Raw genomic sequence first — 15299 nt, 5'->3', positions numbered from 1 at the left:
AGATGGAGAGAAATAAACTAAATCTCAATCCCACATTAATGTTGCTTCCACTGAAGCTGCTGATATGCAATCCACTTTGGTACCACAGCAGTCCGTAGGGGGCACGGCTTTTTGAGGCTGTGAGACAGCCCTTGTTAGAAAAGTGTGCAAGGCAGCTTCTCGTACAGAAGTGTCCTGGGCCGCTGCGGGTGGCAGCATGGGATTGACTCCAAAATGTGATCTGAAGCAGCAGAGGCTTTCCTCACAGTGCCTGCAGCAGTGTGAAATGAGCTGGGGTGGTGACTGCAGTATCAGATAACTTCATGCTACTGTTAGCCCTAACAGCAAAGGGAATACTGTTGAGGTGCTCACCCCAAATATATCCCTGCCACTACTGTGTTAGAGCCATGCAAAATCACGAAAGGGAAAGAGGAAGTGTGCATATGCATACACCTAGAAAAACAACATAATATCAAGAGAGAGAGATGTGAATCATAAACCTGAGGATTATCCACCTTTCTGTGATTTAAAATTGACGCTGACTCACAGGGTTTTGAGGGCGCTCAGGTAGGTATGAAATTGAAGCCTCCACTCCCTATCACTGTTTGCAATTCCTCCCTGCACTGTTCTGTGAGGCTCCAGCCTACTGTAAAGGAGCCATGTTTTATCCTGGAGACAGCTGCAATCGGCGGTGGATGACATGGCTTCCCTATCTGTAATCTGAGCAAGCTTGAAAAGCACCTTGAGTTTCTGTGCAATGAAAAGCTCCCCAGAAATGAATTTGTTATTGATATAAATCATCATCAGAAAACTGGCGAGAGGAATAAGCACAAAAGTAATTGTCAAATTATTTCAGTACTGGTTATACATAGCTCCCATCCTCTGCTGGTTTCACCCTGCAGGACAAATGACCCAGGACCTCTTTAGGTCTGCCTTTATTTCATGTAAGCAAGGCATGTGACTAGTGATTATTTCTATCTAATTGTTACTGATATCTTATTGCTTTGCCCCCATAACCTTTACTGGCAAAGCTGTAATAAGAATCTGGATCAGTTATTGCCACATCTTTCTAAATGGGATATTGCTCAGCACTTCCATGACTAAGTAGGAAGGTCAAGGCGCATTTGGTTCCTTCTTGAGAACACAAGAGGGACAAAGTCCATCCGTCAAAGCACAAACAGTGTCTTCAGTATTTGCTGACTTAGGCTGTATGTGTTTTCTATTAGGATAAAAAAAGGCAGGGTCCAAAAAACACATTCTGAAGAAGGGATCAAGGGACTGTAAAGTAAGACCTTAAAAGATGAACCCTCTCTGCTTTGAATGTAAAGAGCTTCAGATGTGTTTGCAGGTAGCAAACATCTACCATGAAGAGAGCCTTTTCTGTACAAGTCTAACTCCAGGGATTCCTCCTTCAAATCCCCTTCAGACTGAATTATTCTTTGCTAGGCTTATAGGTAAAAAAGGAATCTAGAATATAGGGGCATTTCCCTTTAAAGAATAAGGACCTTTATTTGCTGTACATGTATATTTATACATACATATACACTTTATTTATTTGATGCTAATGGATCCCACCAGTTGCAACACTTTCAGCACAGACAGCTGTACCAAGCAAGCAAACTGAGCTCGAGCAAGTAGTACTCCGTACTCCATGTATGCACCCAGGGGAACAAACAAGCAAGGACCATTAACTTGCCCGTGTTCAGATTAATTCTGAAATCCTATCCTCTGCTTTTGGTAAGCATAATAGAGGTGAACATGACCTCTGCTGCAATCACATGGAGGGTTTAGGAGCTGTGGGTATAATACACTCGCTGAAATTAATCAAGAAAATGCAGCAGTGGGGGTAGCACTGCCCAGCTGGAACCTGTCAGTCTTCATCAGGCTGGAGAGGAGCTCCTTGAAAGTGCAGCAAACAGGTCACTGAATGTCAACCCTGAATAACCAATGCTTTATTATGGACGTAAATACTCCTGGAAATAAGCGCCATACAATTCCAGCTGCCTGGCCCTGTTTGTGACAGCATACTCCAGCCAGCATAGTCAAGTAGATGAACCTCCGCCAGCACTCGGCAGTCCAGTCTGTGTCCCCTGAAACACCCAGAAAAAGAAAGACAGACTCAAACTAACCGGCAGCTGTTGTCTCCAGCAGCATGGAACGAAGCCTCGGCTCTCCGCAGGCCCAAGCGGGAGAATGCATGGTACATGGTGAGGGCAACGTCGCTGAGGGTGTGCACGCCGTCAGGCTCATCGTACACGTTCTCCCAGTATGACCGCAGGCCAGGTGTGCCAGATGGGTAGTTGCCGTACAAGTAGTAGTCCAACTGGCCAATTATCTCTTGATTCACTACAGCTTCAAATTTGCGGGCAAAGAAAGTTGGCCTGGCAGTCTGCTGTGGTGACACGAAAGGAAAAGACAATGGAGTGAGTTCCAATTTTTAGCCATGACACTTTCTTCTAATCAATGGGTTGGAGCTGAGGACTGGTTCTCCCCATGGAGATGGGTCACCATTTATTGTTTAGAGGGCTGTTAAGATTCAGATAAAGACTACATAATTACTCAAAGAAAATGTAGGTGTGCCAATGCCTTCATACCAACAGCCACCCCCTGCTGCCTTGCTCTGAAAGGCTCTCCATGAGCCGCAGGGGTGGGGAATGCTCTCTAAATCACCACATTATCCTGGAAATGGCACAGCACTGGCATGTGTTATTAGCAGTCAGGCAGGGAGCAAAGCATCCTGCAACACAGGGGTGCAGAAGAGGCAGAGCAGCATTTTGTGTGTATCAATTTGCTGCTACGAGGTGGTAAGAGGACTCCAGGAGAGGTGCCATCTGTGGCTGAGGTTTCTCAGCTGCTGACAAGTCCCATATGGATATTTTGCTCTGCGCTTGACAAAGTCTTGGGTATTACCAGTTTATATGCTACTCAACTACCATTAGCTTTTATAAAGCCTTTGTTTTGCCTTGCTTATATTTGAGCAGGGGTTCTGAGGTGCCAAGAGTTCGAAAGTGCCCCGGATGGTTGAAAAATTCTTTTGAGAACGCTCAGTTTTACTCTGAGACAGTGCATTCTGTGGGCTCTCTGATCTCCTCCTCTGCAGCTTGCTTTGTGTGTCTGTGGGAACCATGAGCAAGCCTTCTGGTGGCGTGTGTTCATCTGAGGGGCTCTCTCATCAGGCAAGTGTCAGAAGTTGCCTTTACCTCTATTCTAATTTTGAACTTTCCCCTGCAGCTCACTTTACCTGATTGATTTCTGAAATATCGTTGTGGGTTGTTTTGCCAGCCTGGAGGAGGTCAGCCTCTGCAGACTGGCAGGATTTGAAGACTTGCCATTCATTCTGTGCTGAATACTTTCCTGGGACTGGTGTTCGGGGCAGCAGAGCCTCTCTTAGATAACGTCTCACTTGCTCTTTTTGTGAGTGCCTGTGTCACTGACTTCAACTGTGCCTGGTAGGCAGCACATTACAGTAAAGAAAAGATCTCTGTTTCAGAGCAGTCATCATTTTTGTGCTGTAGGGTAACACATTCCCCATCCCACACACAAAGCCTGAACAAACATGCTTTATGCAGGGAACCCTGAGGAGCTGGAGGGATGGAATTGCAGATCTGGTGACCTTGAAACAAGCAGTTGTTCATTCTTAGTAGAAGATACACAGGCCAGATACAGTCTTCAGACTGAGTGCACCTTTGAGCACAAGGATTTGCTCTCATGTCTGCCTTCAGGAAACTGTATCACAAAGGAACTGATTAATCTTTTTAAGGCAGTCCTGCCAAGCCTGGGTGATTGAAACCTCATGACTCTGGCCCAAAAAAACATGACATAAACTTACACATAATCATATTAATGAATGTACTAATGAAAACTGATTTGCCTTGTGCTATGTAAGCCTCTAGCAGGCACTCTAGTCAACTTCTACACTTTTTTCAAAAACACTGCTTAACAATGAGAGCCAGGAGCTTCATGGAGTCATGAAAGTATCTGAGTTGGAACTTTGGAAAAAACCCTTTGCAATAAATTCACAAGAGTTACCAAGCAATATTGGTACAGTGAGAGATGTGTCAAGCTTCCCTCCCTTCTAGCACAGCAGATCCACCAATGCCAAGTAGGCCAAAGAGCTGCTTTGTGACCTTACCACGAAGTAGTAAGTCTCAGGAGCCAACACGCAGGAGAACAAATCTTTTATTCTCCTGAAATTAAAAGCAGAGCTTCCTCATACCTCTTTCCCCACCTTGCTTGATGGGGTAGCAGCTTCTCTTCCCACTCCCTGCTGCAGCCATGCACCCAGATGGGTCTGCACACCCCAGCAGAGAGGGAAGAGCTTCTTTGCAGGTATTAGAGAGAAGACCGCTTCAGTTACCTGGAATCGGTGGAAGTCTGCTGGTTTGAAGTCATTAGGTGAACAGCCGCACCAGTCAACAATGTGCTTGTATTGACACTTGCAACCGAGTTTACGGTTCCAGTTTGTGATGCGCAAGTTGTTGTCCACCATGGAGTCACAGTACGGACTATTTTCCAGAACGGTGTGAAAGAAGGACTGCAAGAAAGACAGAGTAGATCAGTACATTTAGCTCCTCAGATTTCCATTTTCTCCTTCACTTCAGCCCACGGGCCTGAACCTAATGCAGGTGAATTATTTGCTTTTGAAATGAGAGAATTAACAAGCTCTGTTGTTCTGCCATATGTGAAAAGCACTCTACATGTATGCATACCATAGAGCATGAAAAAAATCACAAGATGCTGTAGACCCAGCCAAATTGTAATAACATACATTTGAGGCCTTGATATAATAACCCAGCACAGAATAATTGCACTTCTGCAATGACCAGCTTTGGGCATTGGGAGTCCAAAGGACTCCAGGAAAGGCATCAGTGCCAGCAATTATTTTATTTTTATTTCAGCTGTATGAGCAATTCTAAGAAATTCCCATTATTTCTCTACTGTAAGTTACTCTCTGGTCTACCAGGTTTAGGACTATTTTCCTGAGCAATGTGTTAATAATATATTTCAGCTGTTTCATAAGACAATTCTCAAAGCTTCGCCATCACTCTGGTTACTACGGAAAAAATACAGTCTCAGACAGCTCTTCTGTGGAAGTCTATTTCTAGCACTCCGAAATGCATTGCTAGTTGAATGGCCTTGTTCTGCAGTATACAGTTCACCCCAGGCACCAGAAGGACATTTTGCCTCCTGCAATTACGTCTGAAATATTAAGTCTTTATTTGCTGACTCAAGGCAGCAACTAATTCCTATTGGGCCATCCTAATTATATCATTATAATATCAGCTATTACATAAATCATGTGTAATGGGGACTGATATAGCACGTTAACAGGTCAGTGAAGGCAGGGTGATTTTAAGAAACCAGCTAAGTATGTTGCAAAGAAAACCTTACAGAAAGAATCAACGGAATATGATCAAATTTAGCCCTGTAAGAGATGATTTTTGGAGCAGTGACTTCTCTTCAAAATTAGCAATAGTAAGACCTCTAAATAACCAGTATAACTTAGCATGGCTGGCCCCCAAATAATCCCCCTACCCTTTTCAATGTTAAATGACAGCCCAGTGAATATGGATTTTATGCTTGAACTGTTTGGTTAAACCCATAAAGGCATCCATTCTCATTGAAACGAGAGGAAAAAAAACCACTACCCAATTACCCATTGCTCTGTGTCCTTTTATAATGTTACAGAAATTTCTCCTAGGTAACGGCTGAAAAGGTCATCAGAATTGAGAGAAAAGGTGATTTTTAACAGAAATGAGATCAAAGCAAGATTATTCAACATGTGTGTGGAATAATAAACCCCTGTCAAAAGATGATGATCGCTGTGCTCCACTGCAAGCTAATAAGCTAGATTTCCAAGATCTGTCTCATCAATACATCAAAATGTTCAGGGGCCACTAGCAAGGAACGAAGTTATTGTTCTAAAGACAGTCATCAGGTCTTCCCTGAGATGGCTGCATGCTACATATGCCAGGAGCAGTGCCTGACAGGCCAGCGGAGCAATGTACCTGCCGGGGCAGGTGTAGCACAGCCTGACAACCCACCAGGCTCTGTGCTCTATTTGTAGATAATGCACATCTCCCTGACACACCGCCGCATGCTAGACAAAAACCCACCCTGGTGTGCACTCCCCTTCTGCACCACTCGTAGCCAGAGCAATTCCAGAGTGATCTAAATCATTTGTGACTATGCCTTCTAGTGGAGTTTTGAATGGAACAATAAACCTCTGTTTGTAGGGTTTTTATTTTTAAAGAAAAGGGCTGGATAATAGCGAGGAAAGCTACTTATGAAGACAATTCACCATCTCTAATAGCCTTCAAAGGCTTTGTGAAGGAACAACTTGCAAGCAAAGGGCAGCTGTATTTTCGGTCATTCAGTAATAGTTTAATGGGCTTAAAAGTATAAAACAAAGCCACTCCTTGCAAAACAGACCCACAAACAAACAAAGCAATTAAACAACTGTAAAAGTAGTTCTAACATTAAAGGAATTACTCATCATGGGAGTAAAATTCTCGTTACCCACTGTGGGATGATTCAAAGCCCACTTAAATCAGGTGAAAGCCCCTCTGGACTTTGGTGATCTTTGGGACAAGCACAAATGTCGCATTTATGAACACAGAGAGGGATTGCTTTGATTTCACATACCTCAGCAGGGAGCAACGTGTAAGAGTAAAATCTCTTCATCTTTGTTACCAGATCATCGTTGGAAAAAGTGACATACTCCACAAACTTCCTGTTCAGGAGAAACCAGTCCGACCCTCCATCGACTGCAATTCCTTCTGGGATCCTCCGGTCCCCCAGGCGCCACATGTGGGTATCGCATTCCAGGAAAAGCCGATCCAGTCCTTGTTTTCTGATAAATCTGAGGGAATACAAAAGCAGTCATTAAAAGTTAATTTGTATTTTGTTATCATCACTAGCTCTATAAATAAGAAGCTACTTTCTCAAACAAAAAAGGATAAAAAGGTCACTTGTTCATATTTCTGTTCTACTCATAAATAATGTAGAGAGGTTTACTAAATGATTAATCAGTTATATGTTCAGTTATAGGGGCAAAGATCAACAGATTGCTTTTAGAACATCATTCACACTTTCTGCTGCCCTAAGACAGAACTGTGGAAGTTATAGAACTGTATGGCATGAAAATCCATAATGTTCATTAACTCTTAACAAACCACTCCAGAAGAACCATAACATGAAAAGGAACTAAACACAATCTGTGTGACAGGCTTCTGCCTCTAAATAAATGCACAGTTTTTGAAAAACAGCAAACTGTACATAAAGGTAAAATGACCAACTATTTCCTATGTTATTATTCCACAAATTTTTCTGTTGAAGTATAGTTAATTAGGGAGAAATACAATTGCATTGCTCTTTGCTGTAGAGTGAGTGTGTTTGCTCCATTTTCAATTCTATGGGGAACAATGTTTTGTTTATTGCTGAACCATGAATTAGAGGAGCAACCGCAGAACTGTAAAGTTATGGAAATGAATTATTTGAGACCAATATTAGAAGAAAAAATAAGAGTTGGAAAATCAATCTGTGCTTGAAAACACTTTGGACTGGATGCCCACACATGTTTTGAGACTGTCTGACCCAGGTTTCTATCTGTTATTACATTTTCACAATTATTTCCCAGAAAGGGAAGCAAGGCAGTCATGAAATAGCACACGCCTTCGCGCAATACGGGCTGAGTGCTGTTAATAATGGTGAGTTGCAGTGTTGAATACATCCCACATGTTCTGAGCAATAATAAATGCGAGCTAACCAGACTGCTATAGTAACCAACATCCACAAAACCACAGATCTCGCTGGATGCAAGAACTGCAGGCTACGACGAGCTGCGGCACCTACAGTGAGGAAGACACTGTAAGACCTACGTTTCCTTCCCGAACAACATAGAGCTACCCTGGGGTCTCAGAAATGTTTTAGGATTATAAAGTCAAGAAGACATTTTAGCAGTCCTCAAACATATGGAACCAAAGAAAGGGGAAAAGAAATAAAAGTTAAGGAACATCACCAAAGCTTTCAGGACTCCTGCATTTGGAAACAGGAGTGTTAACTCCGTAGGCTAACTCCCCAGTTTAAGTTTTGTTCTATATTAATCAATGAATTGAGATGCAATTATGAAACGATGCATATTAATTTTCAAAATGACCATAAATTACTTCAGGGTCTATGTCCTACGGAGAGCTATGTCTCCTCACAGTATGAGAAGAAGAGCTTCTCTGTTAACACAATAGTGCAGAAAATGTGCAGATGAGAATGGAGAAATTTTTCTTTCCATGAACAAGTTTCTAATTTCATGTTCCATTATGAAGGATAATAGAAAAGTCTTGCAATTTTAATGCAGTGCTCTGGAATGTAATCTTTAAATTCAATATTTATGCAGTTATCGCCAAATCGAATATTAATGTGCCTGAAAGTTTGGTCATTTATTTATTTCCCTCAAAACTAAATGCTCATTTGAGTTAATTATTTTAAGAAAAGAATAGAATTTTATCTACCGTATTTAATAGGAACTTAAAGTTCTTTTCCATGAAATAATTTCTTTCAACTACTATCTCTACCAATTTATCACCCTTTATTCTCATTTTCAAATAGAAGTTTCTTTGACTGCAATAGAAATCCCCAAACAAAAAAACCCCACCTGATCATTTCAAAAACCCCTCTACTTACCAAATCCCTCAGCCTGTATAACATGATAGAGTTTACAGTTAACTAATCCCTGAAAGACTCAGTTATACAACTTCATCTGAAATCGGCAATAGCAGAGTATGACCACACTCAAGATGAGAAGGTCCCAGTAAATCTAGGCTCACAGCTTCACGTTTTCCAAAATAGCTGACAGGCTCCTTTTTCTTATATGTACACAGTTCTATGACTTTTTTGAGCTAACGGCTTGGACATGCAAATCTTGGCATATGGAGTGAAATAACACAATTCTTGGGAGCACGAGCGTTTTGACAACAAATCTCCATCCTAAAATCCTACATGACAAGGTAATTAGAAAACTACATGTTCTTTCCAACCATTCATCCTCTAGCAAGGCAGCGCAGCCCAACTGAAGAGCAGCAACACCTCTGGAGATCTCCAAAGATATGACCCTTTTGCTAATGCTCCTTGAAACCTTCCTAGAAGCATCATATCAGGTTTTAAATAGCAGCAACTGGCGAAGAGGAAGCAGGCATTTCTCAGAAGGCTCACCCTTATTGGGCCTGCTTCACACAGTCATTACACCTAAACAGAATAACGTATTAGCATAGCAAGTAACTGCCTTTATCTACGAAGCAATAATTTATACATGGGGTTTTGAAGACACAGTTCTCCGTTGGGCAATTGCTTGCTATCCATTTATGTTCCTTGGGAGCCAGCAGCACCAAGTATATCTTAGATCTGCTAGAAGCTAAACTGTCCTGCCTGAGGAGGCAGTGGGTGGCCCCAGCAAGCCTTGGCTGTACTGCGGGCACACAGAGAGCTGAACTACAGCTGAAGCGGAAAAGGTGGATGAGGCTTTTTTTGTGCCTCCAGACTCTCTTCTAGGATGACTGATGCTCCAAGCTTCTCCAGCAATAGTGATTTTGGCACTCAGGGAGGCAAGAACTTACTTTCAGCATATTGGATATTGCCTGAGTGAAAGGTGCTATTTGTACGCAGCATAGGCCTTTCCAAGAAATCAAAATCCCTCAAACACTACAAACAGTTCTTAAAGATTCTTGACTAGCTATCCAACAGTGCTTGCAGCAGCCACCTCTGAAAAGAAAGATAAGAAGATAGAGTGCAAAAGCACGACCCTACTGATTTGTTTCTAGTCTAATGCTATATTTCATTAGTTTCTGGTTATGCCCAGTGTAATACCAAAACGGTGAATTTTATGAAGGCAGGCCAAACTTCAGGGAGAACAATGAAATGCAAAAAAATGGTGATTTTTCTCTCAAGTATTTCTCTCTTGGGTTTTTCAGTACACCTAGCAGATAACTCCAAAATGAAAGTCAAAAAAATGGATTAACAACATTATTTCATTAATCTTAGTCAATGTGGAAAAATTCAGGTGCTTTCTGGCACCCTGAACTTCAGGTACGACCAGCACTCCTCTGACAACTGCAAATGTACTTGCCAGAACAATGACATACAATTGCACCAAGGTATGGTTAGCCACATACAATGGAGATAGCCATCAGATTAAGACACTTGAATTTTCTCCTAAGATAAACAACAGGAGGAAAGTAATGATGATAAGAAAAGAGAGTCAACCAGGAGAAAATAAAATTAAAATAACACTAGGGTTAAGAAAAAGCATGCCATTGTACCTTATTTCACAGAAGGCTCCATCTAAGACATTTTATGCTTACCCTTAATCAAATTAACTCTTCCTAAAGAGCCTCCAATTTCGAGAAGCCTGGATTACACTTGCAAGTAATCAGCAGGCATAACATAATATGAATGTGTCTTGCCAGCTGAGCTCAGCAAGCAGGTAACTACACGCATGAAAAGTGCTGTCTGTTCCCTAACCACATGTGGATGCAGCCTTGGGGTTTGCTTGGTTCCAGATGGTTATTATTATACTTAGTTAAAAAAACCCCACTGCCTGAAGCATGTGGTCTGTCACACTGTGTATAGATAGTTAGCTGTCCAGATAGCTTGTGATTGCAATCCAGCTTAGGAAACTCCTCTTACTTTGTAGTGTATTTAAATATTTATAAATGCATTTCAGATGAGACTCTAGGATTGTATAACACATAAAGCATTTGTAAGATGTTTAGCACACACTCCTACAACACGAATATAAATACATGGCTCAGCTTTTCTTATGCTATGTTTTGACTACTAGTAAATATTGTTGCAGAGTTACTTAATATCAGAAAAAATACTACAATCAAATATCACCCTTTTGGACAGTTTTCCAAGTGACACTGCATACCACAGCAACTCTGAGAGACCCCCACTCCTGAAAGCTCACACTTTTGCAGTATAGAAGACAGAGTTCACTGTTTTCTGTTTGCTGAAGTCTATGAATGAATAAAACTATCTTAAGCATCAGAGGCTATCAGATAGCTAAACGTTACTTATCAGTAACTTTGTCACTAAAAGGTTTGTGTCTGGAAAGAAGATATTTTTTAAGGTGAAAAGGTTTCTTCTTAAACGTTTCCTGTTTCTGGCCTCTTGCCTAGAAAACCTCCTATCGACATTTCACTGTTAACCAGGTGCACCTACCAGGACCTCATCATCATTACTCACTAGACAAGAATAAGAACTATGAATAAAAGTTAACAGTACATCACTGAAAGAATTCATCACAAGTCGAAAGTCAATATCAAAGCAAGGATCTTCAGACCTTAGAGCTCCACTAGCACCATATCCGTGTTCTCCTTAACGTACGTGGACAAACTCTGCACGTTGATTTGACTCTATCTGCTCCTCTTTTAACCCTCTTTAAATAAAAATTTGAAAAAGTCAGCCAGTGTTGGTGGGAAAAGTCAAGTAAATATTTTTATGGATGAGAAATATGAGAGGCTTTTGCCAGCAGTGTTTGCACAGCCACCTTGGAAACACTTACTGGAGTCAATCAGCTGGGAAGCATAAAACAATAACTTGCAATTTAGGTGACCAAGTACAAAGCAGAGAACAGTAATGTGACAATCCTGAGTGTAACAGTTGCAAGAAGTAATTTGTGAGCAATCTCCAGGCTATTTATCGAACATATATAATTTATACATGTTCCTTTTCCGCGTTAAGTAAAGGTGGCCCGTCCACCTGTGTCAAAATTGGTAAATTTTGTCATAATTTGGTATATAACGCGTCATGATAATCACGAGTCCCAGTATAGTCCCTACATACTATAGAGACAGAGGTGTAGTACAGTGGGGGTGTTTACCACTATCTTATCGTTTTTTATTTTCTTTTATTAATATACAATCTTGGAATAACAGAACAAGATGTTACAGGTTACAAGATTAAGATATAACAGTCCGCGATTTACTCGCAAATATATGAATTATGTCCACAGAGGTGAATAGTGCTCGATTTGATAGTCGACGAGCAACCTTCTCTCGTCGGGACGAGGAGAGGCCCAAATCCGCCAATAACTCGTAGTTGCCCTGATGCCATTTTCCGCGTGCTCCGAGTGGGAAGCCCATGAATTTGATGCGGGTTGCATTTGTTAGTTCCTGTACTTGATTCAATAGATGTTGATACTTCTTTACTTTTTCTGCTGCCGCATCCGCCAATGATGTTGGTTTACTTTCATATCGCACCGTGATGTCGACCACCAATGCTTGGTCCCCTTTAACAAAGACCAAGTCCGGTTTATACAGTTCGTTGTTGTTATCCCTGAACAACGGCTCTTGGAAAACAACCCACTCCTTCTTTTTGGCTTCGCCAATTAGCATTTCGCCCAGGTAGTTGTGTCTTTTAATCCTGGCGTCTTGGACTGCAGGGCAGTAGCCGATGATGTGGGCACAGGTCTCATTGTCCGCTCCGCAGTGCCGACATGATGTTGATTGTTGATCTTTCCTACCCCTAGCCAAGAATTCTCTCGTGGGGTAGACATTCACTCGTAGTTGGAGGGCCGTGATGATTTTTCTGTGAGGAATGCCCCTGTAGTGTTCGATCCAGTTGTTACTGATTTTGTCCTTTTCGAAATTTGATATTCCGCGGCCTTGGGATAAAAGTTTGGTCCAGTTGATGAATTCTTGCCTCCTCCAGTCGCAGGGTCGAGGAAAGATGGTTTTCGGGGCTGGTACTTCCCATTCGGATGACGGTTCTTCCCCGCCTAACTCCTTGGATATCACCATAACAGTTTTTGGGTCCCAGATAGATGGTATTTTATTCTTATCTCCACCAGCTGTTACCCATAGTTTTTGAAATTCCTTTTCTATTCCCTCATTTCGGGCCACCTCTCTTGTTATTTCGTCAGAAGACTGTGCGATACGATGCAGCCTTCGGACCTGAACACTTGGGATAAGTCCCAGAAGCCTGGTAATATACAATATATTTCCATAAAGCACTCACTGAATAATTCTTTGTAATAATCAAGTTCATAAAACCCAATCCACACAGAGTGGTTTGATTTCCTGCCCGCTACAGGCCACAGATCCTGGCCTCCACTGAGTATGTGATGAACTTCCAGATGACTGTGATGCTACCCTACCTTCACCTCATTTCCATGAGTAACTCTATTCTATGAAGGGTTACACAGTATTTAAAAAATTTGAAATAATTAACAATTGGCTCTTTAAGCACAGTGTCTGTACTGTACCAGATACACATCTGCTTTTCTAAGGGTGTGATCTTGCAATATGTTTCCCAAGACCTCTTTTTGTCATGCTGCAAGACTTCAGGGCTGACCCCCCCCACTCCCGAAACGGAGCTGAAGCTTGAAAAGGGGAACAACGTCAGAAATAAATAGCACCTACTCAGTCTGTCAAGATGAGGAAGATTTCCTCCCAGTACCACAGGCAGCATGCAGCAAGTGCAGAATGCACAATTCCCACTGTTTCAAAAGATTATCAAAAAACTCTCAGTATAGATAAAAACAATAGAAGAAACAATAGAAGAAAAGAGAAGGAGAAATAAACATTGTAACCGGCTTTCCAATGTGTTCAAACTGCGGCATTCTGAATGCAAATGTTATGAGGCCAAAAGCAGAATTCTTCTTATCTTTCTTTAATTCCTTTACTCTGAAGAAAATATTACAAACACAATACTGTCCTAACAATCCCCTAGGCTTTAATGCCAATGCACAAACAAGCACCAACAATATCATCAAGAATTTCTCTCTTGACCAGATTTACTATAACGAGATTTGGCTTATTTCACATGCAAAAGACAAACCTTTAAGTAAGCACACAAATTGAAATGCTTTTAGTAGCTTTGCCCACTGTGCTAAATACTTGGAAGTTAACAGGAACATAAGGAAATCTTACTTTTAAAATACAATTGGTGTTGTCATTCATATCTCTACATGCCCTACAACAGAGGAGAACACCGGACCTTGTGGAGCAGCAGAGCATGCAGGAGTGTGCATGGAGGGGTGGCCAACCCCGCACCATGGGGTCACCAGCTGCCGCTAGACGAGGACAGCACAGGCTCCAGCCTTGGGAGGACCGGGCTTGAATCCACAGCAGAAAACACAGGCGACACTGCCACAAAAAATAAGCCAGCACTGAGAGACGCAGTCCGTCACATTTGTTCCTGCGATTTGTGTGGATGTTTACGAGCTGAGCTGGAAGTCATCACGAGACCAGGCAGCTCTACTGGATGGATTTTCTGACAGTCCACATTACCACAGTTGTTTCCAATGTCTGTTTAAACAGTTTTATGCTCAGTGTGCAAGCAAATTTGAGGCAGACATCTGGTCTGCTGCCACAAATGTTGGACAAAATCAGGTTTAGATCATTGACAGCACAGCAAAAATGGTACAGTATTTTGACTCTCTCTTTCAAGTTACAAGTCTACCTTGAAATATTATATTAAATGTAGCCCTTCTTAGTCAATGGCATCTTTAAAGAAACCAAACGTCCATGGCATTCAGGGTATTCCACACGTGACGTTGTTAAAAGCTGATGAATACGCACATTTTATCTGGTCACAATTCCATCTCTATATGGGCATAATTAGATTTTTCAAGCTTTACAACAGGTGCCTCATATCTATAATTTGTTTCGGCTTCTTTCATATGTAATTGATTCAGTATATCCATTTAATGCTTTAGTCATGTCACATCTTTGCATTATGTTCAGAAAAAATTCTTCATGATTCTTTCTTCTCATCCGCCTGTTTCTAAGCATTAACTTCCACTGGTTTCGAAAAATCTTACTTTCCATCTTCTGGAAATCTCTCTTTCAGAGGTAGTCTTAACAAGCCTCAATGCTTCTAAATATTTTAATGCTGCAGGTCAGGGAGCAAACTCTTCAAGTGTCCCAAATCCAAAAAAACCCCTCTAAAATTATTTTTTAATTGTAGGAAACTTGCAGAGTCTATTTTTTGCTGTAATGACTCTACTAGGAATTGCCTTATTTTGGCAACAGTTCCATACAGTCCCTTGTGAGTACAAGGCTCAAAAGGGACTTCCAAAGACTTTCCTGTGGGTTTTTTTCCATCACTCTTCGCTTACCGTATCTTTTAAGAAACACTGGAACAGCTTTCACAAGGACAAAAATGTAATGGCTTCCTCTCACGATCAGGGAGGCCATAACTCAAGTGATTTTGTTTCTTTTTATATAAAATAAGCTAAACGGGGACACAACTGCAAATGATAGTGTGCGGGGATGTAGCATGAATTCAACAGACAAACTCAATTATATGAAACCTGACATTTT

General features: G+C 41.5%; 1 protein-coding gene across 2 annotated transcripts in view; it reads right to left on the bottom strand.

Moving 5' to 3' along the window:
- XYLT1 (xylosyltransferase 1) overlaps positions 1 to 15299 on the bottom strand; it is a 218439-nt gene that overhangs the window by 24609 nt on the left and 178531 nt on the right. Inside the window, exons 6-8 of one of the 2 annotated variants that reach the window (XM_075436455.1) lie at positions 6625 to 6841; positions 4337 to 4513; positions 2109 to 2371 (exon numbers count right to left, since the gene is read on the bottom strand). In XM_075436455.1, the coding sequence (XP_075292570.1) occupies positions 2109 to 2371; positions 4337 to 4513; positions 6625 to 6841 (657 nt within the window). The remainder of the gene's footprint in view (positions 1 to 2108; positions 2372 to 4336; positions 4514 to 6624; positions 6842 to 15299) is intronic. The other variant, XM_075436456.1, reaches the window with a different exon arrangement.

This window comes from Opisthocomus hoazin, chromosome 15 (assembly GCF_030867145.1).
Source record: "Opisthocomus hoazin isolate bOpiHoa1 chromosome 15, bOpiHoa1.hap1, whole genome shotgun sequence".
Classification (NCBI taxonomy): Eukaryota; Metazoa; Chordata; class Aves; order Opisthocomiformes; family Opisthocomidae; genus Opisthocomus; species Opisthocomus hoazin.
Note: the sequence above shows the minus strand (reverse complement) of the source record. Positions and strands in the feature narration are given on the sequence as shown.